Source organism: Gymnodraco acuticeps, unplaced genomic scaffold, assembly GCF_902827175.1.
Source record: "Gymnodraco acuticeps unplaced genomic scaffold, fGymAcu1.1, whole genome shotgun sequence".
NCBI classification, from domain to species: domain Eukaryota; kingdom Metazoa; phylum Chordata; class Actinopteri; order Perciformes; family Bathydraconidae; genus Gymnodraco; species Gymnodraco acuticeps.
Window position 1 is genome coordinate 82150 of NW_022990692.1, and position 21097 is coordinate 103246.

Here is a 21097-nt window from a genome sequence, read left to right on the forward strand (position 1 = left end):
GAGTTCCAACATGGCGACAGAACAGCAGCGTTTGTTTTGGTAAAAAGTTTAGCTTTTTTAAGAAGTATCTCGCATTGCATGAGGAATACAACGTCTCGTAATCAACATGGCGACTGCAAACGCCCGAAAGTGTATCGATACAAATGTTTGTGGCGGGAAAACAGAAGAAGACGGTGTTGAAATGCACGGTTGCGACTGTGAATCCACATCAAGTTTCAACAGCTCCGACTACTCAGAGTAAGAAGATAATGTATCCTCTTTTAGGCAACAAACAAACACTTATCCTCCTTTAGACAACAAACAAACACACCGCATATACGCGGAGTTGACATTGTGAAACCCCGTAAATCTACTGCAGATTGGACAGATGTTTGAACGAGCTAGCAAACAGACAAGTTAATTAGCAGGAGATCCTGTAACGCGACACTAACATTTTGATGGTGTTTAAAACGTGAGCTTTGGTGTGTGGCTCCTTCAGAGGGGGAAGAAGTATCAGATGCTTTAGTAACATTAACAATACGTTATTGTCAAATTACTTTATTACAAGTAAAAGTCCTGCATTCAAAACCTTACTTTAGTACAATTAAGTGTTCTTATTACTATGTATATACTATGTATGTATAACAAGTCAAAGTAATCATATTGCAGAAGAGTGTGTATATAATTATATCTATATATGTGACCTACATATATAATAGTGTTGCATCGTGTAGCATTTTACTGTTGTACTTGTAGACGAAGAAAGTTCTGATTGACTTTTTGTCAAATACTTAAATTATTTGTCTCGTTTGTGTCTTAAATAGTTAGCCCATAGTTTAATGTTAAGAAACACTGTTTGATTAAAGAAGCTAAGTTGGTTTGTGATCATAAGAAGTGCTTGTTAATGTAAGTCTGTCCAGCTTTGAGGGAGTGTGTTTTCACATCCACTCAGTTTCCATCTCACCTCCCTTTTGCTTTTCATGGCTCTTGGGGACTGTTTTCAATTTGGGACGTAAACCTTCATAAATAATTGTATGCTTCTCGCCACCCTCAGTACATCTATGGATAACACATCAAAGCTGCTTACCACAGCTTCTTCAAAGCAGGTTTAAATAGAGAAAAGCCACACGGAAATATCACTATTACACCATACACTATTTTGGACATGCATGTGATCATGCTTTGTACATGTTTCGTTTTTTTCATTCATACATGTACAGCTCTGATAATAGTAACATTGTCTCAGTATCGATTCATAATTTGGAGACAAGTTGCACACATTTTCACAAGCATCGCCTAAATACTGACACTTCATAAATAATATTTTACCATATTCCTTTCAGGAGAGAAACAGTTATTGATATAGTGGCAGGAGAGGGGAGGCATTTATTGTTCACATATTCACTCATTTCACTCCTAAGCTTAGCATAGCTTTTTAGACCAGAAGTTAGCTTTATCGCAATATCAAGATATCCAACCTCCCAAGTGTTATACAATCCTGTAACAGAATATTAAGTACCATTCAGTGATTCCCACAGCATGTTAATACTTTGGGGGGCCCCCAAAGTATAATGGCTCCCCCCAAAGTATAATGGCTCCCCCCAAAGTATAATGGCTCCCCCCAAAGTATAATTTGTGTGTTTTTAGTTTTTTTTTACTCAGTGAGCACTCATTTGCATTTGCATTGGTGGCAATGAGTGCTCAGTGAGTAAAAAAAACTTAAAAAAACATAAATTATACTTTGGGGGGAGCCACCCATAAATGATACTTTGGGGGGAGCCATTATACTGGTAAACAGCCTCTATGGGCGCGAGTCCAGACCCACTTTTGGAATCAAATGATGACGTCAGTGGGATTATCTCCTTTATCAACTCCTAAGCATCCCCGGGACAACATCACTAGCCCCGCCCCTAAAAAGGTGTGAACTTGAGCCAATCAAGGACTACTACTACTAGGTCGTCCTTAGACGAGTTTGCCAACGGGTTCGCCAATCCTCACGGTCCTCCATACACCCGGCCAGCTCTGTGGAGCTTTCCACCCCCACATCCTTCCTCAGCACCTCCACGTATGTTGGCGTGGGGCGCCCTCTTGGTCGGTGCCCGTGTGTTGGCTCCCACTTGGTAAGATGTGTGTGTGAAAGAAGACCACAAAAAACAGCAGTGACTGCTCTCAGCTGTTTAACACTTAAAGGCCTAGACACCATCACCAGTTGTAGGTTGTCTGAAGTGCAGTGTTACTAAGAAAATTCACTAGAATGCAGGAATTGAGAAAAAAATGTCAACATTTTCCCCGCCCCGAGTCGTTCCCCAAAGTATATTTCATTTCTGCGGGAATCACTGCCATTGATGGTACATCTCTCATACTTTACCATCTCTTCCCAGTTCCATACCACTCTGCCTTTTAATAATACGCATCTTTCAATTCCCTTTTTCTCTCTCAGTGACTTGGAACCAGAATGGCTCGACGACATCCAGAAGAACGGAGAGCTTTTCTACCTGGAGCTGAGTGAGGGCGAAGAGGAGGCTGCACTGGCCAACGCCAATCAAGGTGTGGCCACTAATCACGTCCGCTTTAGCGAAAAGGAGGCCGAGATCCTCACCGAGCAAAACAAGAATCAGCGATGCGCCTCTCGGACTAAAGGCGAGCCCACGCTCAAACGGCTAGCCAGGATCCTGAGGAGAAAACGTCGGCCATCTCAGCGCAAACCTGGAGCAAAGGATGGGGGTAAAGAGAACTCTGCTCTATCGTCAGCTCCAGCGTCCATCCTGAAGAACCAGCCGGGTCAGAGGCAGGCTGTGACGGTCCAGCAGCTGAAGGAAGTGTGTGTGTACCTCAACCCCAAACGTCTAGCAGGGTCTTCCGCACCTCTCTGTGAAGGTGGAGGCCTGCTGGAGGCGCTGCTGGGGGTGGTGCATCGAGCCTCCTGGAGCCGAGGGCTGGGGGACCCTCCGGAGGTCCGACAGGAGGACAGACTGACCGTCCATGGATTGATACCCAACAGCCCGGCCATCAAATGTGGACAAATCCTAATTGGTAAGACCATACTGTTTCATGGGGTTTTATATTTCATATTGTTGCACGTTGGCTAACACACCCGTACAGACCTCGGTAGACGAGGGATATATCTAAAGAGCTTTGGAGGAACATTTTATTTTGATAAATATAACATACTTTTGTCACTGACTCACTTTCCCCGTCCTGTAAAAGAATCAATTGGAAAATGCAGCTCGTCTGATTTCAATAGCAGTCATACTGAGTCATCTACATTTCCACTCCACACAAATGCACTGCCAGATCACGGGGCTGCAAATAATACAACACAGTCCTCTTGAGAAAAAGAGCCCACAGCATTCATAATGACTCTGTATTATTGTGAGTAAATGTACACGAAGAACTAGCCTTGGTCTGCCATCTCGTTCAGAAACATTCATCCATAGCAACAACTACAAAGTGACGAAAACCTTGTCATAGTTTCTGTGTTGAGAAACCACTAAGGTGTTTAATAGCTACTTCTCATTGCTAACTCTTCGCAGCAAGTATATTCAGTCCTAGTGGAGCGTTCAGTGCACTTCCTGAAGAAAATGAAGCTCCTGGTCTTGAGGAAATGTCTGATGGAAAGCTTGTCTCCTCTGAAGTAATTGTCCCCCATCAAGGTTAATGATCGGACAGTTTTGAATAGATCGAGGAACGTCGAGCTTCAACACAAATGACTTCCCACACGAGTAACTGAGAAGCTTCTATGCAGCATGCTTAAACAATAAGAGTGGTAAAATACCTAGAATAGCTCCGTTACTGACTCCCTGCTGCACACAGAGCAGGTGGAGCTGTTTGTCCTCCCTTTACTGGGTCTATAAAGCGCATAGGGCAGAAGCACATACTACTCTGTTGTTAAGCCAAGTAAACATTAAAGGCATGTATCTCATCCCAAATGGTTCCAGACTGAGAAATATGTCCTTTTTAATCTGGGTTTTATTTAGTCACCTGTAATGGCGGCATATCCCTTTTCAGTTTGCCTTCCAGAAACTCAGATTAAGGATCAGGTTAATGTATTTTGTTAGCATTCGAAGGACATTGTACCCATCGTGACACACATTTACGGACAACAGAGACAATAGACAAATATCTTTGTATACCGTTTTGTTCGACGCTTAATTTCGGGGATTAAAAACCTCGTCATAAATCGTTGATGCAATGCTTACGTTGTTTCAATTTAACGTGAAATGAATTTCCTTTATTGTGGACAGCATTTCCCTCACCTGTGAATCTAGTATCTATCATCTCCTCCCTTTCTGGTTTTTCTACTTCCAATTTCTTGCTGCGACAAATCAAATTCAAATATGTTAAACATCCACACTATTTATTTTATTTTCTATCTAAAGCCAGGTTTCCAACTGATAAATGTCCTTTTTCTTCTTTGTTCAGGTGATGTGCTCGTGGCGGTGGACGATGTGGACGTTTCCTCTGAAAACATCGAGAGGGTTCTGTCCTGCATCCCAGGACCTACGCAGGTGTGTGTAAACCTTTTAAATAAAAGCACAGCAACAACAACAGTTTGGAGGTGTTAGCAATCAATATTGATCCAAACATTGTTAATCCTTTCTTATAGGAGGCCCACAATGTGTCTTGTCCCAAACTGCAAACACAGACATGAAAGTACTTTGAAATGCATGGGTTCATCTAAGCTGCTCAAATGTGAATAGAAAGCAGAAGTCAGCGCTGTTTGACATTAGAAAACCCTCAATTACTGAGAAACAATCCTTTTGATTTGCAGCTGAAGTATCCAGTCAGTCGTGCGTTTCTACCGAGAAAGCAGACCATCAGAAAGTAGGAATTTGCAAATGACAGAGTGTGACCGGGCGGCTGGCGGATAGACGGGACTGCGGTGCGACGCTTTTCTCGGCGCCCACAGGAAGCTGTTGCGGGTTTGGACGCGCAGCTGATTAGAAGATGTAGTCGGAAACTAAATTACACTGTAGGGAAAAGAGCAGGGGCAAAATACAAGGTTCCCCAGACAACACGATGACCCTCGAGACACTTGAAATAGAGTTGTATTGCTGACAGGATGATTGTGTTGGAGGATGTTTTTCTGTCTGCCAGCCCTCCCACACAGCACCTATTATTTCTGGAGGAATACATATTAGTATTAAAGTCCTTCCACCGTGTGTGTGTGTGTGTGTGTGTGTGTGTGTGTGTGTGTGTGTGTGTGTGTGTGTGTGTGTGTGTGTGTGTGTGTGTGTGTGTGTGTGTGTGTGTGTGTGTGTGTGTGTGTGTGTGTGTGTGTGTGTGTGTGTGTGTGTGTGTGTGTGGTGTGTGTGTGGTGTGTGTGTCTCTCTGTGTGTGTGTGTGTGTGTGTGTGTGTGTGTGTGTGTGCGTGTGTGTGTGTGTGTGTGTGTGTGTGTGTGTGTGTGGCCTAGCATTACTATACTTGTGGGGACCTAAATCTGTTTACAAGGTCACGTGTGGGGACTCGCCTCCCTTATGGGGACAAATTGGAGGTCCCCATAAGGGGAATCATTCATTTTAGGGTGAAGACTTGGTTAGGGTTAGGCATGTGTTGGTTATGGTTAAGGTTAGGATAAGTCTCCAGGAAATGCATGTAAGTCAATGTAATGTCCCCTGAAGTGATGTATACATGGTGTGTGTGTGTGTGTTGCACTCTCCGCACTAACCACATCCTTTTTATTCATGACGAGAGAAAGTGCTGCAGTTAGCCCCCTCAGCATCTTCACCCTGTGATTGTTCAAATTTGAGGTTAGCCTAAACCCATTTTCATGAATTCCTCATCTCAATATAACCAAAGCTTTCTCTTGCAAACAATTGTAGATATCCCTTTCACAACCTCTGACTTCAAGGACTCAGAATCACCAATTGAACGGTCCGTCACATGTATTTTTCTTTCCACCCCTATTGGGCTCTTCTTTAATAATAACGCTACTTTTGGCTGAAATGGCTCGCAGCCCAGATGCCGGCGCCTGTGGTTCCCGCTGACAGGCCTCCGGGAGTTCTTGAAGTGATGGTTGGATTAGAAAAATACTGTTTCGACATTTTATCCCAGGGAATATGATATTTATTTCCTTCTATGTATTTGATAGGTACCGTATAATATATGCCTACCCGCATTTTGTGGAAAGTAACAACCTCAGCACCCCATTTATTTCTCGGAGCTTGGGTTAGTTTCGGAAACATGTAACTCCCCTGTATGTGAGTGTTCAATAAAATGGCATATAGCATATACAGTCAAACACTCTAATGTAGTGGGCGTGTCCAGTTAGTGCTTTAACTGGATCTGTACGTTTCATAGTGGGTTAAGATTTTTTTTAGATTTCTGCATATAGTCATTTTCATACAATATTTACATTGAGATTTGACAGATTGCTTTAACGACGACATTTCTTGCAGTATCTCATCTCTGTCTCCACTGCATGTGTTTCCATACGAGTGCTAGTTAGATTACCGCGCTGCTCCGTTTCTGTTTCTGTAAAATAGAGAAATGTGGTATGGAAAGTAAAAAAAAGACCGCATGAACAAGAGAAGATTCCTTCGGGTTGCAAGGGTCTGGTTATAATTTACTCAAACACGCTCAGACACAAAAACAAAAAACCCCAACACAGATCCCTGCAATTTGTTATGCTGCGGTTAGCTCTGGATGTTAGTGTGACTTTCTCCCAGACGATCTCCATCCTGCTGTTCGCTCTCCACCCTAACCCTCAATGATCGTGTAATGATTGAAGGGTTTTCTCCCTCTTGGCAGCGCGCCACACACACACACACACACACACACACACACACACACACACACACACACACCATGTATACATCACTTCAGGGGACATTACATTGACTTACATGCATTTCCTGGAGACTTATCCTAACCCTAACCAACACATGCCTAACCCTAACCCTTACCCTAATCCTAACCAAGTCTTCACCCTAACATTAACGATTCCCCACACGTGACAGATTTAGGTCCCCACAAGGATTGTAATGCTAGGCCACACACACACACACACACACACACACACACACACACACACACACCTCTATGTTCCTTCAACAGACACATGAACACTGCTAAGTGTAACTAACCATGCAGCACCATAGTGGCTACTTTTAAAGAATGAACGAACTCTTAACAGGGACTAAAGGCAGCCTGATACAGTTATATTAGAATATTAATTATAACAAGATACATGTGGTTTTTTGTTGTAGTTTTTTAACAACATTACTGGATATTCAAAACCATCTCCCCTTTTTATTTAGTTGTTTCTGTTGACATGCACCTGGGTCTATCTTCTCCTTACAGACACATGATCCTTTCTAGCATTTAGACTGTCTTTGTTGCAAATGTATTTTCTTTTTCTTTGAAACACACAACACCTATTGTCCGTCTTTGGAGAAGGATCCTCCTCTGTTGCTTTTGGAGTTTGTCCTTGTGTGCGAGTCTAAGCCCAGGACAGAGGGTTTCGTATTCTGTATAAACCGTAAAGCCCCCCGAGACAAAGAATGTGTGATATCGGGCTTTACAAATACACTTCGATTGATGGATTGATTGATATTTGTCATCGCTCCTCTGCCAGGTGAGGCTGTTGTTGGAGACGTTGGCTCCGGCGGACGACAGCAGAGCTGAGCACACTTCATCGGTCCGTAAGACGAAGGCCTCTCCTCCCGTCAGCCAGCTGGTGCGTCTGCTGTGGGGCGAAGACACCGCCGAGCTTCAGATGTCCATTGCACACGTCCCGCACATCGTCATGTTCCTCTCGCTCAAACTGGACTCGGCGTCACCGCAGGAAGAGGTCAGTCAGTGTGAAGTGTATGATAAAACATGCACAATGCAAAATGAATGACAAATTAACCAACAAACCTCATTAAAGACTTCTATCTTAACTTCAATTGAAACCTTATCTTGGCCAATGTCCTCCTTCTGTGCATGGGTTTCTGTTATTCCATTGCCCTGGTTGCTTTAAAAGTGATTTTATGTGAAAAAACATCATTGTTTGTGCATAATATATCAATATATTCCAATTACTTGTATATAGACTATTCTGCACTAATTCTATTCTATTTTATTTGTATTTACTTGCACTATTTGATCTGTGTTGTTCTGTTGGAGGAGCCTGTGACCTAAGATTTTCATTGTCATAACTTGTGGCTATGCACACGTGACAATAAAAGCCTTGAGTGATTTTGTAAAACAGATGCACAATAAAGAGTGAGAATGGAAATGCCTGAAGTCTGAGATAATAAAGAAATCTCCTTTTTAGCTGTAAAACAAAGTGTTATGAAACAAACCCCAGTGTCTGCTTAGCAAATGCTGAGTTCCTTAGAGCAGGCAACCCCCACCCTTAAGCTCATATATAAGCTCCACCCATGTTGGTGCAGCTGTCTCTGTGGCGCAATTGGTTAGCGCGTTCGGCTGTTAACCGAAAGGTTGGTGGTTCAAGCCCACCCAGGGACGACTTGTTTTTTCGTTAAAATAGGCAGCATGTGAATGAGTAACCAGATATCTGTGCAGTAGGATAAGGGTAAAAATAATTAGGAGAGAGCGGCGTAGCGAAAGGAAGAAAGCATGCATTTGACTCTAGTGGGAACACTTTACCCCTTTAGGATCACATTTTTCTTAGTGGGTGATTTGACGGAGAGCAGCTATAAAACTGGATTTGAAACAGAAGAAGTGAGCTGTATTCTTATATCTGAGTGTTAAGAATGACCTGATTTGAATAGGAAATCTCAAGCACAGGAGTGGAAAGCTTTTAGGTCAGACTTCTAGAGAAAACTACTGCTCTGGACGGTCTCCAAATCCTGTGGGTGCCAGTAACAGAAAGCAGAGAGAAAGGGGGGAGGTTGAGGCTCCTTCCCCCGAGTGAAGCGCCTGTCCTTTTCTGTCTCTCTAGGGTGAATCCACACATGCCATCTTTGCGAAAGTGCAGTAGTCTATATACAAAACCTAGACACCTTTCTTTATTGAGTTAAGTTTGTACATAATGGAGAAACAAAACAGAGAAATCACATTGTACTTGTGGCTTTTCTCGGCTTATAACAATGATAGAAAACACAAGTACAAGATCATAAATAAAAGACAATGAAATAAATAAAATAAAAATTCAACAGTCATGGTTACAATGTGCATTCAGATATATTGTGTAGTCTCCTGACAGTGTCATAAATGACCCATTCCTTTCATCTACTCTAAAGTGTTTACTCTCATCAGAGACACCTTTTGGTAGGATATTATGTTCTTGTCCCGTTAAACTGCAGTTCCTTTTTTGTATCTGCAATTATTTGTATTTTTTCCACCCAAACATCAGAGTAGACTTTGATGTCTGCAGCCTCATCAGCCAGCGGTGGATTTCCTAAATGACAGAGTCGTGCAGGAGCATCCACTTTGATTTGATAGTCCTTTGATTGCAGGGTAGAAACCACAGTGGAATTTAGATTCTTAGCCGTGTGATGATTTTGTGATCTGAGCACTTTCTGGCTTGTATGAACAGACGAGACGTAGCTTAAGTGATGGCTGTTGCTGTTGTTTTTGTGTTCTGGTTGGCAAGGCTACGAGGGGCCCGTTCATTCAAGGTTTGTATCCCCTCAGCGGCTCAGCTCTTATCCACTCTGTATTCTTTAAAGTTGCCAGCGTGCTGCGAGGAATCTTACAAACTATACACTGAATCTGCCTGAAGAACCCTCTCGTCAATAGTCAGAAATAATGTTCATACTTCAACCGTGAAAACGATTTGTGTGCACATATTACAGGAAGCACTGATGAGTTTCTCTGAGCTTCAGCGAACTTCCTGAATCTACTCTTCTTTACTCTGGACAGTCCGACATGTCAAATATTTTAGGAACATTAATCTTTTAAAGTGACATTTAGATATCCGCTCCAAAGGGAAAATGGGTTGAACAGTAAAACCCTTTTTATGTGACATTTCTTTTGATAGGCTCACCAGAGAGGTTTCTTTCAGCTGAATATATATCTTTGTGACACACGGCAAGACTTTGACCTTTTATCTCTGTGTGACTGTGTTCTTGTGTGTGTGCAGGAGGAGATCTTGTACCAGTACCCTGCGTCCGAAGCATCGGGGCAGCTGAAGGGAGTGAGGGGGATCTTCCTCACGCTGTGTGACATGCTGGAGAACGTCACAGGAGGAAGGATACTCAGGTGGGTTAACATTTAATCCCAGTTGTAGTTCCCCTCAAATAACTAACTTTTCAGTTAATTCCTGGATGTTCTACACTTTGCTCACTCGTCTCCTCTATCCTCTCCCCCAGCTCTTCTCTCCTGCTCGGGAAGCAGCTGGTCCATGTGGGCTACTGGAAGGAAAGCAACAATCTTCTAGTCATCGGTCTTCCTGCTGAGAGGTAGCACGAAACACTCGTTTCCCACAGACACTGTAAAATACCTCCTCCACATTTCATTTTAACTGCAGACTGATGAAAAAAACAACGTAGACATCGCCCGGCAAGATTGAATTTCATATGGCAGTTGCACATTTCTAAGAGATTAGGAATGAGCTTCATTTGTAGAAGTGGAGACGTATTTAAGAGCAGTATCTGTTAAAACAATTTCAACGTGCGTACGGTCTTCTTTTCGTCCTCTGCTGGCAGCATGAATACCTCCTTTAAGGAGCTTGTGGTTGTTCATGAGACGACTCGTTTTACCCCACGTTTTATATTTTTTGAAACCAGGTCAACCCGATCAATCATCATCTCAGTTATGAAATTCATTCATGCTTAAAAGCTCACAGATAGATTTTTTAGGAACACCAACGTTGAGAAAAAAAACCTATGAAATGTTTTCGCTTCATGGTTCCTGGCAGTTAGTCCAGGTATTTGATGACGTCCGCTGAAGTTCATTCATGTCTGGGTTCAACATGTCTCTGTTTCCTCCAGAGTTCCTCTGCTGTGTCTGCAGACGGTGGTGGGAGACGTGGTCCGGACGCTGAAAGTGATGTACGGCTCCTTGGACAGGTGGGTCGCTCTTTGCTTTCCTGCTGAGAGAGCCTGGTCAAACTGCCCCTTTTTGGCAGTCATTTTGTTCTGCTTGATGCTAAACATATTAAAAGAAAAACATGTGTGTTCCACCCATTTAAAATTTCAACAAAGACTTCTTTGTTGAAATTATAAATGGGTGGAACACACTTGTTTTTTTTCCCGCAAGGACACATAGGAAAGACTAAAGGGAAGACACATAGGAAAGACACATAGGAAAGACTGAAGGGAAGACACATAGGAAAGACTAAAGGGAAGACACATAGGAAAGACTGAAGGGAAGACACATAGGAAAGACTAAAGGGAAGACACATAGGAAAGACTGAAGGGAAGACACATAGGAAAGACTGAAGGGAAGACACATAGGAAAGACTGAAGGAAAGACACATAGGAAAGACTGAAGGGATGACACATAGGAAAGACTAAAGGGAAGACACATAGGAAAGACTGAAGGAAAGACACATAGGAAAGACTGAAGGGATGACACATAGGAAAGACTAAAGGGAAGACACATAGGAAAGACTGAAGGGAAGACACATAGGAAAGACTGAAGGGAAGACACATAGGAAAGACTAAAGGGATGACACATAGGAAAGACTGAAGGGAAGACACATAGGAAAGACTGAAGGGAAGACACATAGGAAAGACTGAAGGGAAGACACATAGGAAAGACTGAAGGGAAGACACATAGGAAAGACTGAAGGAAAGACTAAAGGGAAGACACATAGGAAAGACTAAAGGAAAGACACATAGGAAAGACTAAAGGGAAGACACATAGGAAAGACTGAAGGGAAGACACATAGGAAAGACACATAGGAAAGACTGAAGGGAAGACACATAGGAAAGACTGAAGGGAAGACACATAGGAAAGACTGAAGGGAAGACACATAGGAAAGACTGAAGGGAAGACACATAGGAAAGACTAAAGGGAAGACACATAGGAAAGACTGAAGGGAAGACACATAGGAAAGACTGAAGGGAAGACACATAGGAAAGACTGAAGGAAAGACTAAAGGGAAGACACATAGGAAAGACTAAAGGAAAGACACATAGGAAAGACTAAAGGGAAGACACATAGGAAAGACTAAAGGAAAGACACATAGGAAAGACTAAAGGGAAGACACATAGGAAAGACTAAAGGGAAGACACATAGGAAAGACTGAAGGGATGACACATTGGGAAGACTGAAGGGAAGACACATAGGAAAGACTAAAGGGAAGACACATAGGAAAGACTAAAGGGAAGACACATAGGAAAGACTGAAGGGAAGACACATAGGAAAGACTGAAGGGAAGACACATAGGGATGACACATAGGAAAGACTAAAGGGAAGACACATAGGAAAGACTGAAGGGAAGACACATAGGGAAGACTGAAGGGATGACACATAGGAAAGACTGAAGGGAAGACACATAGGGATGACACATCGGAAAGACTAAAGGGAAGACACATAGGAAAGACTAAAGGGAAGACACATAGGAAAGACTGAAGGGAAGACACATAGGGAAGACACATAGGAAAGACTAAAGGGATGACACATAGGAAAGACTGAAGGGAAGACACATAGGGAAGACACATAGGAAAGACTAAAGGGAAGACACATAGGGAGGTTGTGAGCAGCTCATGTCATGGACACAGGCAGGAACATACAGGAAGAAAGCACACAGATACACCCGGGAGCCGGGATGTGGATCATTCCAATTCACACGATAAGTAGTTTCATAGCATCCCAATAATAAATAAATAATCAAGTTAAAAAACCTATCAAGAATTTAAAAGTTTGAGTTCAGAGGGGATGAATGACTTTGAAAAGCGATTTGTCTGAAAAGCAGGTAGAGCATATCTACGCCCTGATGGCAACAGACAAAATGAATCTGCAAGAACATGACCTGGAGAGGCCAGTATGCTCTCTGCTTGACATACTGGAGATGTAAACTGCAACTTGACTGCTACCAAGGCAGCCATGGTATTTGTAGTTCTTGAAATGTAGTCATTCTTCTGTAGTCCTATGATTGACTTATTCTTCATTGTGTCCTCTGTAGAGCGTTCTGTCAGGCGGACCACGCCCCCAGGTTGGACCACTTCTTCTGCCTGTTCTTCCAGCAGCTCATCCAGCCGTCTCGCCTGAGGGACGGCTCCTCCGCCCCCCCCACCGACGTCTCAGGGACCCTCTTTCTGGACGGACTGCCGGCGGTCCGATGGCTCACGCTGCCTCCAGAAATCAAGGTTCATTTCTCTCTGTGGGGACAGAGACAAGAATATCATGTAGACATGTAATTAGTGATGGAGTCGAAGTAAATGCATTGTAACAGATATTTGATTATTGCAGTGTCTCTTTTTTTTAATTGTTTAATGTTGGTTGTGATGAAGTTGTTTAAAAATGTAGCAATGGCGCCCTCTAGTGTCCAATGTTGGAAACGTAGCAAATACATAATTCATAGAGTATCTGTATTGAAAATAGATGCAAATGTAATGATGTATGGTTAAAGTGGATAAATGCAGATGTTTGGACTTTGGATAAGACTATAAGTAATTGGAAATACAAAAGGATTTAACATATTTTAAATGCTATTAAGCTTTTATCTGATGTTCTCTCTACAGATGGAGGTGGATACTGTTCTCTCTGATTTCGAGTCTTCTGATTTTGGAGAAATGGTGAGAAAACACACCAGTACTGCTGTCAAGCGTTACATACTTTTATATCCATTTTTAAAGGGGGCGGGGTTAATAGGTTTATCTGCGAAATAATCACCAGGATAATGATTGACTGTATTGCCAGACCTAATGTCAATAATCTGCATTGTAAACATGACACAAGGTGGCGCCATATCCATGTCAGTGAATGTACTTTGAATTTACCCTCTGTATGTGTTAAGTAAATAAAGTTGCCTTGCCTTGAATGAAATTCACGCAACTCTTAATATTAGATACTGTGTTTTTAAGTGGCGATGGAGATTATTTGTTGACCCTGCTTTAAAGTATATTTAGCCTTTACAAATGGTGCGCTTTATCACTGCCTGGGTTTTGGTTGAAGTGCATCCAAGTGCTGCTGCGTTTTCGCATTTGTCTAATTTTCCATCCGAAAAACGTCGTCCTGTACCACTTGTTATGACTTCTCTCTCTCGCATATTCCGTTAAGACCCACCCCATCTCACTCCTCGTGCTGAAACCTACCAATCAAGTATAGTGGGGGGGGTCTTCACAGAATACGTGTGGGGAACAAAATCAAGCTTTTTAAAGGCAGTGAGTGCGGACCAACGATTGAACGATAACAAGAACGGCTCTCGCCAAATACGACTCGGTTCCCCTCGTTCGTACCAAAGAGCCGTTCAAATGAATCGGCTCGTTCGCGACCGACACATCACTAATAGGAATGGACGTCTATCATAACAATTTAGCCAATTACAAATAGGTGCTGTCGGCTTTAGACCCACACATGTTTAATGTGTGGGTCCTGCTATGTATTAGTACATGCATGTGAGCTGAGATGCCATCTGCTTTCTGGCCTCAGCAGGGGAGAGGAAAGGTCAGACTGTTTTTAGAGTTGTGTTCGTGTACCTGTTGTATTATTAATGAGAAGCTAATGTCTGGTTTGCCTGTGTACGTGCAGCGCTAGCCGATTACATGAAGCAGCACTTTAGGTCAGACAAAGTGAGAGCGAGGGGAGATTCATACAGGAAGTGGTTGAGTTCAATTGAAGCTCCATTGAAATGTGTTTTATATATATATTTATATAGATATTTATATTATCATCTCACCAAGCTTTGTTAAGTTTCCTTATTTGTTCATTGTTGTTTAAAGAGTTCCTGGTTTATAATAGGTCCAATTTGTATCGAGGTCAAACAATGTCACTACTCTATTTGTTGTATTTATTTATCTTTATTTCCTTCTCTAACAGTCTGAGGACTTTTTTGGCCTGAGGCGTCTGTATGTCATTCTTGGCTCCTGTTTGTTCTACAAGGTAGGGGTCTCAGTGAAAACACACTCGCTCATAATAACTCATATCGCTCATATCTCATATCACTCATATCGCTCATAACTCATATCACTCATATCGCTCATAACTCATATCACTCATATCACTCATATCACTCATATCACTCATATCACTCATCTCTCATATCGCTCATATCGCTCATATCTCTCATATCTCTCATATCTCTCATATCACTCATATCACTCATATCACTCATATCACTCATCTCTCATATCACTCATATCTCTCATATCACTCATATCACTCATATCACTCATCTCTCATATCGCTCATATCGCTCATATCTCTCATATCACTCATATCACTCATATCACTCATCTCTCATATCACTCATATCTCTCATATCACTCATATCACTCATATCACTCATATCACTCATCTCTCATATCACTCATATCTCTCATATCGCTCATATCTCTCATATCACTCATATCACTCATATCTCTCATATCTCTCATATCTCTCATATCACTCATATCACTCATATCACTCATATCACTCATATCTCATATCACTCATATCACTCATATCTCATATCACTCATCTCTCATATCACTCATATCTCTCATATCACTCATATCTCTCATATCACTCATATCTCTCATATCACTCATATCTCTCATATCACTCATATCACTCATATCACTCATATCACTCATATCTCTCATATCACTCATATCACTCATCTCTCATATCACTCATATCACTCATATCATTCATCTCTCATATCACTCATATCACTCATATCTCTCATATCACTCATATCACTCATATCTCTCATATCGCTCATATCTCTCATATCACTCATATCACTCATATCACTCATATCTCTCATATCACTCATATCACTCATCTCTCATATCACTCATATCACTCATATCATTCATCTCTCATATCACTCATATCACTCATATCTCTCATATCACTCATATCACTCATATCACTCATATCTCTCATATCACTCATATCACTCATATCTCTCATATCTCTCATATCACTCATATCACTCATATCTCTCATATCTCTCATATCACTCATATCACTCATATCACTCATATCACTCATATCTCTCATATCTCTCATATCACTCATATCTCTCATATCACTCATATCACTCATATCACTCATATCTCTCATATCACTCATATCTCTCATATCACTCATATCTCTCATATCACTCATATCTCTCATATCACTCATATCACTCATATCTCATATCACTCATATCTCTCATATCACTCATATCACTCATATCACTCATATCACTCATATCACTCATATCTCATATCACTCATATCTCATATCTCTCATATCACTCATCTCTCATATCACTCATATCTCTCATATCACTCATCTCTCATATCTCTCATATCTCATATCTCTCATATCACTCATATCTCATATCACTCATCTCTCATCTCTCTCATATCTCATATCTCTCATATCACTCATCTCTCATATCTCTCATCTCTCATATCTCTCATATCTCATATCACTCATATCTCATATCACTCATCTCTCATATCACTCATATCTCTCATATCTCATATCACTCATATCACTCATCTCTCATATCACTCATATCATAATGTAATTACAAAGATACTTCAAGAAAACCACCTCACCGGGTCAAAAAAGACCCACTTATGCATCTAAGGCAGGGGTGCCCATTACGTCGATCGCAAAGGTAGTGTGGGTAGATCGCATGGCATTGGAAAAATAAAATATATTTAATTTTTTTTAAGTTAGCCTATCATCCATCCTTACTATGGCATTTGCCACTTGATTGACGTACAGGAAAGCCAGTCTGAGTTGCATTGTGCCATACGGGTTCATGCAGTTATGAGGGGGCACCTCCTCATCTGAAGCGCAAATGCGACGCAGTATTATGCGGCGCAATTAGTGTAAGCGCGCCAACTAGCACCCCCCCCCCCCCCCCTCGCGACACAGATTGGGCAGGGGCGGCCCCGTAGGTAGATCTTTTGGGCTTGGTCATTTTAAAAGTAGCTCCCACGCTAAAAAGTGTGGGCACCCCTGATCTAAGGGTATGGCAACAGCAGCCAGCTATCAGAAGCTTTCGCACACGATAGCAGAACACGCCTCTTTATGGCTCTGTGACTAATCACCAACCGGATGACTCTGATCAAATATTAACCAAGTACAAACGGGGGACAGTGAGCTCTACCCTATACCAGTGAAGCTGTGAGAAACACTTAGCATGAAGGGAAGAATCTTATCTTGGTATTTAGATGTGTTTTATCATTACACATAGAAATGAAGTGGGACCTTTAGGAAAGCGTTGTTTGTAAAGATAATGAGAATGCATTCCTTCTGTTTTAAAGTGAAATGGAGCTCAACAAAGCCCCGCCTGTATCTTTCACTGCAGTTAACTAAACAATGATATTGGAAAAGTGCTTTTTGTACTTCAAAGTCAACTTTATTGTCAATCTTTCAGTTTGTGTGTACAGACGGAGAGATCGAAATACCGTTTCCCACAATAGAAAAATACAAATATGTAAAAAATATGTATATCCTATATATATATATACACAACCAACAGACACATATGCACACATTAAGATAAAAGCACAACAATCAATATATACAAAATAACAGTTACTTCAATATCTTTGGGGATGTACATTAGTGCAACATTGTCCATAGCAGTGTAAAAATAAGTTGTATTACACTATCAAATGTATTTTCGCTCACAATGCTGGCTTCAAACCCTACATTTGTTTGATAAAAACTGCACTGAATTGTCTACACGCTCCCCTTGCAGTCCTACCTGATCGCCAACCACCTGCCTAAAGAGGACCTGCTGGACGTGTGCCTGTACTGCCAGCACTACTGCCTGCTGCCTCTGGCCTCTGAGCAGCGCGTGGGTCAGCTGGTCATCTGGAGGGAGGTGTTCTCCCCAGCAGAGAGCGAGCACCAACAACCCAGGATACAGCCAACCCCAAGGACGCCACTTCCTCCTCATAGTGGGGCTGGTGAGGAGGCCAACTGTCGTGTCAAATTATCATATAGTCATTTAATACCTCTAGTCTTATACTCTGATTGCCTGTTACACACTGTTACATTGTAATTTAGTCTTGTATGTGTTTAACAGACATATGTTAAGGGTTTACATTGCAGGAGGGCAAAGGAAGTGTAAAAGGGGGGTATGCAACTGGTTAGGGACTGGGGGGTTTCATGGTTTAATGGTGGGGGTGTTTAGATAATAAAGGGAATGTAAGGGTGGGACCAGTTGGCTCTGTTCCTACATTTGGGATTTCACTTGTACATTGACTTTCTTTATTACTTTATTAAATATAACAAAGACGAACTTTGTCCATTAATCATTTATCAGTTTCTCTTAAGAATTTCCTCCACACCAATCACTCCTTGTTGCCCGATTTCTACTATCTTTTTTACATGGTACAAGTTATATTTTCCCTGCTTGTAATTCTCTCTCTCTCTCCCTCTCTCTCCCTCTCTCTCTCCCTCTCTCTCTCTCCCCCTCTCCCTCTCTCTCTCTCTCTCTTTCTCTCCCCCTCTCTCTCTCCCCCCTCTCTCTCCCCCTCTCTCTCCCCCTCTCTCTCTCTCCCTCTCTCTCTCTCCCCCCCTCTCTCTCTCCCTCCCCTCCCCTCCCCTCCCCTCCTCAGAGGCACTTCATGCAGTGCGTGCTGCTGGAGGCCCGGCGGCTGTGCTTCAGCCGCTCTGGGCTCTCCAGGACCCGACTGTGTCTACGTAGATCAGGTGAACCTTGTGATTCTTCAAAGCTAATGCCTAACATATTACCTAGTCACTCTTATAGCCTAAACAATGTAAATAGGTGTCTCAGGTGCAATAAATAGGCGGAGATACTGTCCACTACACTGACGAGGAAGGATAAAGGGACATTCTGTAGCCGAGGAATGTATCAAGTCTTGCAAGAAAAATAGAAGTACTGCGACATTCATTTTTCAAGGTTTTTATTTGAATGCAAACCAAACACTAAGATTAAGAACTAATATGGATGAAAAAGCATATCAAGTTTGTGTTAGTTCGGAGGGGGGAAGGGAGGTTTGGGTCAGTGTTCGTTTATGAGTGGGGATGACGTATTAATTGCTACTATTTCATTTAAGTCAAATTGTGTTGCCAGTTAATTTCTTGGTGTCATGACATCTTGAATGTGATGTCCTTGTACCCTCCTCACTCATCCTGCTGAAAAAAGGAAAAGCCTATAAAGTGCCACTCCTCTCTGAGCCCAGGTGAAGGCCACCCTGCTGCAGCTGGAGGTGTTGCAGGCTGGTGTTGAGGAGCGCCTGAACGCCCCCCCCGGCCCCCTGCCTGTCCTGTGCCGACTGGTTCCTCCCCGCGGCCCGCGACCGCCTGGACAGCCTCGCCTCGTCCTCCCCCGTCTTCAGTAAGCTGGCGGGGGCCGTCAGAGGCTCCTCGGGGGGGTCGAGGGGCCGCAGCCTGTTCGGAGAGAGGGCCCGGCGGAGCAGCCCTCAGAGGAGCCAATCGGACAGCGGCAGCGAGGGCCAGATGGATGCTGGGACATCACTGGCTCCAGGCCTCAGTCCACACTCTACACCGGACTCGGGGAGAAAGCTGGGGGGCCGTCGGGACTCCCTGGGGTCCGGAGGGTCTGAGGGGAGTGGAGGCAGCGGAGGACTCTTTAAGGTACAGTTGGAGTCTTTCCTTGAGGCTTATACCTGTTCCTGTTGTTTATTACTGTGTCTTCAGAGGAATGTGTAATACACCCCCAACAACATTGACACATAGAATCAGATATACAAAGGAAGGTCACAAAACATGTTTTTAGTTGGAATACAGAACAGTATTAGAATGAAACCTTTCTATGCCCTGACACCAGTCATGTAGATTTAAAACAACAGGCTAAATGACGTATAACGTACCACAGGGTAAAAATGCTTTGTCATCAGATTCCCAGGATGAAGCACCCGAACCCATTCTTCCTGGGCACCCTGAAGAAGACCCTGACGGAAAGGGAGACGGAGGAGATGTACAACACCATGAAGTGGGTAATGAGATGCATTTCTTGTATTTTAACATTTTGGCTAGAACTTGCTAAAAACCTTCTTCTCGTTGTGACAGACTGACCTCTGGAGCAGAGAACACGTTGTTCCACTACGTCGTGATGGAGAGTGTCCAGGGGATCTTCATCGCTCCGACCCACAGGGAGGAGGCTCAGCTCAGCGGCTCCATCCACCCGCAGCTCATCCGCAACTTCCACCACTGCTGCCTCTCCATCCGCGCCGCGTTCCAGCAGAGCCTGCCGGCCAGGGTGGGTCACCTCTAGGAGGCCATGAAGAAATGTGTTTAGAACCGCAGACCGTATCTGATCAACATACTGTGTCGATAATATGCAAAAAAAACGACATGTCAAATAATAGGAATAACCGACAAAGTATAGTATATCGAAAATATGCAAAGAAACGTCATACTATGTCGATAATATGCAAAGAAACGACAAAGTATACTATCTCGAAAATATGCAAAAAAAAAGTATAGTATTTTGAAAATATGCAAAAAAAACGACATTCTATACTACTACTATACTATGTCGTTTTCGAAAATACTATACTTTCATTTTTTGCATATTTGCAACTAGTATTGTACAATAGTTGCAAATATGCAAAAAACGACATCCGAATACCTTTATTCGTCCCCCAGAGGGAATGTCCAAAATATGCTAAAGAAAATACATGTCAAATGTTCTGAAAAAAACACATGTCCAAAATATGCAAAGATCGACAGTATAATGAATGACCTGTCCCCCTGCAGGGCCGGCGCGCTGCAGACCGGCCTCAGGGCTGGGGTCTCGGCCCAGTGAAGGAGCACGGGGTCCTGTTTCAGTGCAAACCTGAGAACTGGACGGACCAGAGGAAGCCCGCTCCCACCATGACCTACTGGGTGATAGGGTACGCTTTATCCTATTACATGATAACTATGGAATACCTGGATGGAACTATTCGAATTAGGCTCAACATTCCCCGTTCTACTTGAGAGCGCTTTGCCTTCATTTGGGCTTTTTTTAGAAGTACATAAAAAAAAGAAGTTTTGATCTATCTGTGTGTCTTATGACATTTCATGATTATCTCTAACTTCCTAAAATGACATTCTGGATAATTTGGTGAAAATATCAAG

The 21097-nt window shown here is 42.6% G+C and overlaps 1 protein-coding gene, 1 long non-coding RNA gene and 1 other non-coding gene across 3 annotated transcripts in view; 2 read left to right on the forward strand and 1 right to left on the reverse strand.

The window, feature by feature from the left end:
• intu (inturned planar cell polarity protein) overlaps nucleotides 1-21097 on the forward strand; it is a 21619-nt gene continuing 522 nt past the window's right edge. Inside the window, 19 exon segments of the mRNA XM_034230395.1 lie at nucleotides 1-237; nucleotides 2420-3012; nucleotides 4402-4487; nucleotides 7557-7772; nucleotides 10014-10132; nucleotides 10243-10332; nucleotides 10864-10941; nucleotides 13005-13188; nucleotides 13564-13617; nucleotides 14861-14923; nucleotides 17742-17873; nucleotides 17875-17952; nucleotides 18607-18639; nucleotides 18641-18700; nucleotides 19195-19257; nucleotides 19259-19609; nucleotides 19873-19967; nucleotides 20045-20234; nucleotides 20735-20871. Of these exon segments, the coding sequence (XP_034086286.1) occupies nucleotides 107-237; nucleotides 2420-3012; nucleotides 4402-4487; nucleotides 7557-7772; nucleotides 10014-10132; nucleotides 10243-10332; nucleotides 10864-10941; nucleotides 13005-13188; nucleotides 13564-13617; nucleotides 14861-14923; nucleotides 17742-17873; nucleotides 17875-17952; nucleotides 18607-18639; nucleotides 18641-18700; nucleotides 19195-19257; nucleotides 19259-19609; nucleotides 19873-19967; nucleotides 20045-20234; nucleotides 20735-20871 (2753 nt within the window). The 5' untranslated portion in view covers nucleotides 1-106.
• trnan-guu lies at nucleotides 8361-8434 on the forward strand. The gene has a single exon. It is a non-coding gene; the product is annotated as a tRNA-Asn (tRNA).
• Nucleotides 18899-20029, reverse strand: LOC117555519. Its single transcript, XR_004570401.1, has 2 exons — nucleotides 19846-20029; nucleotides 18899-19574 (listed from the first exon to the last, which is right to left on the reverse strand). It is a non-coding gene; the product is annotated as an uncharacterized LOC117555519 (long non-coding RNA).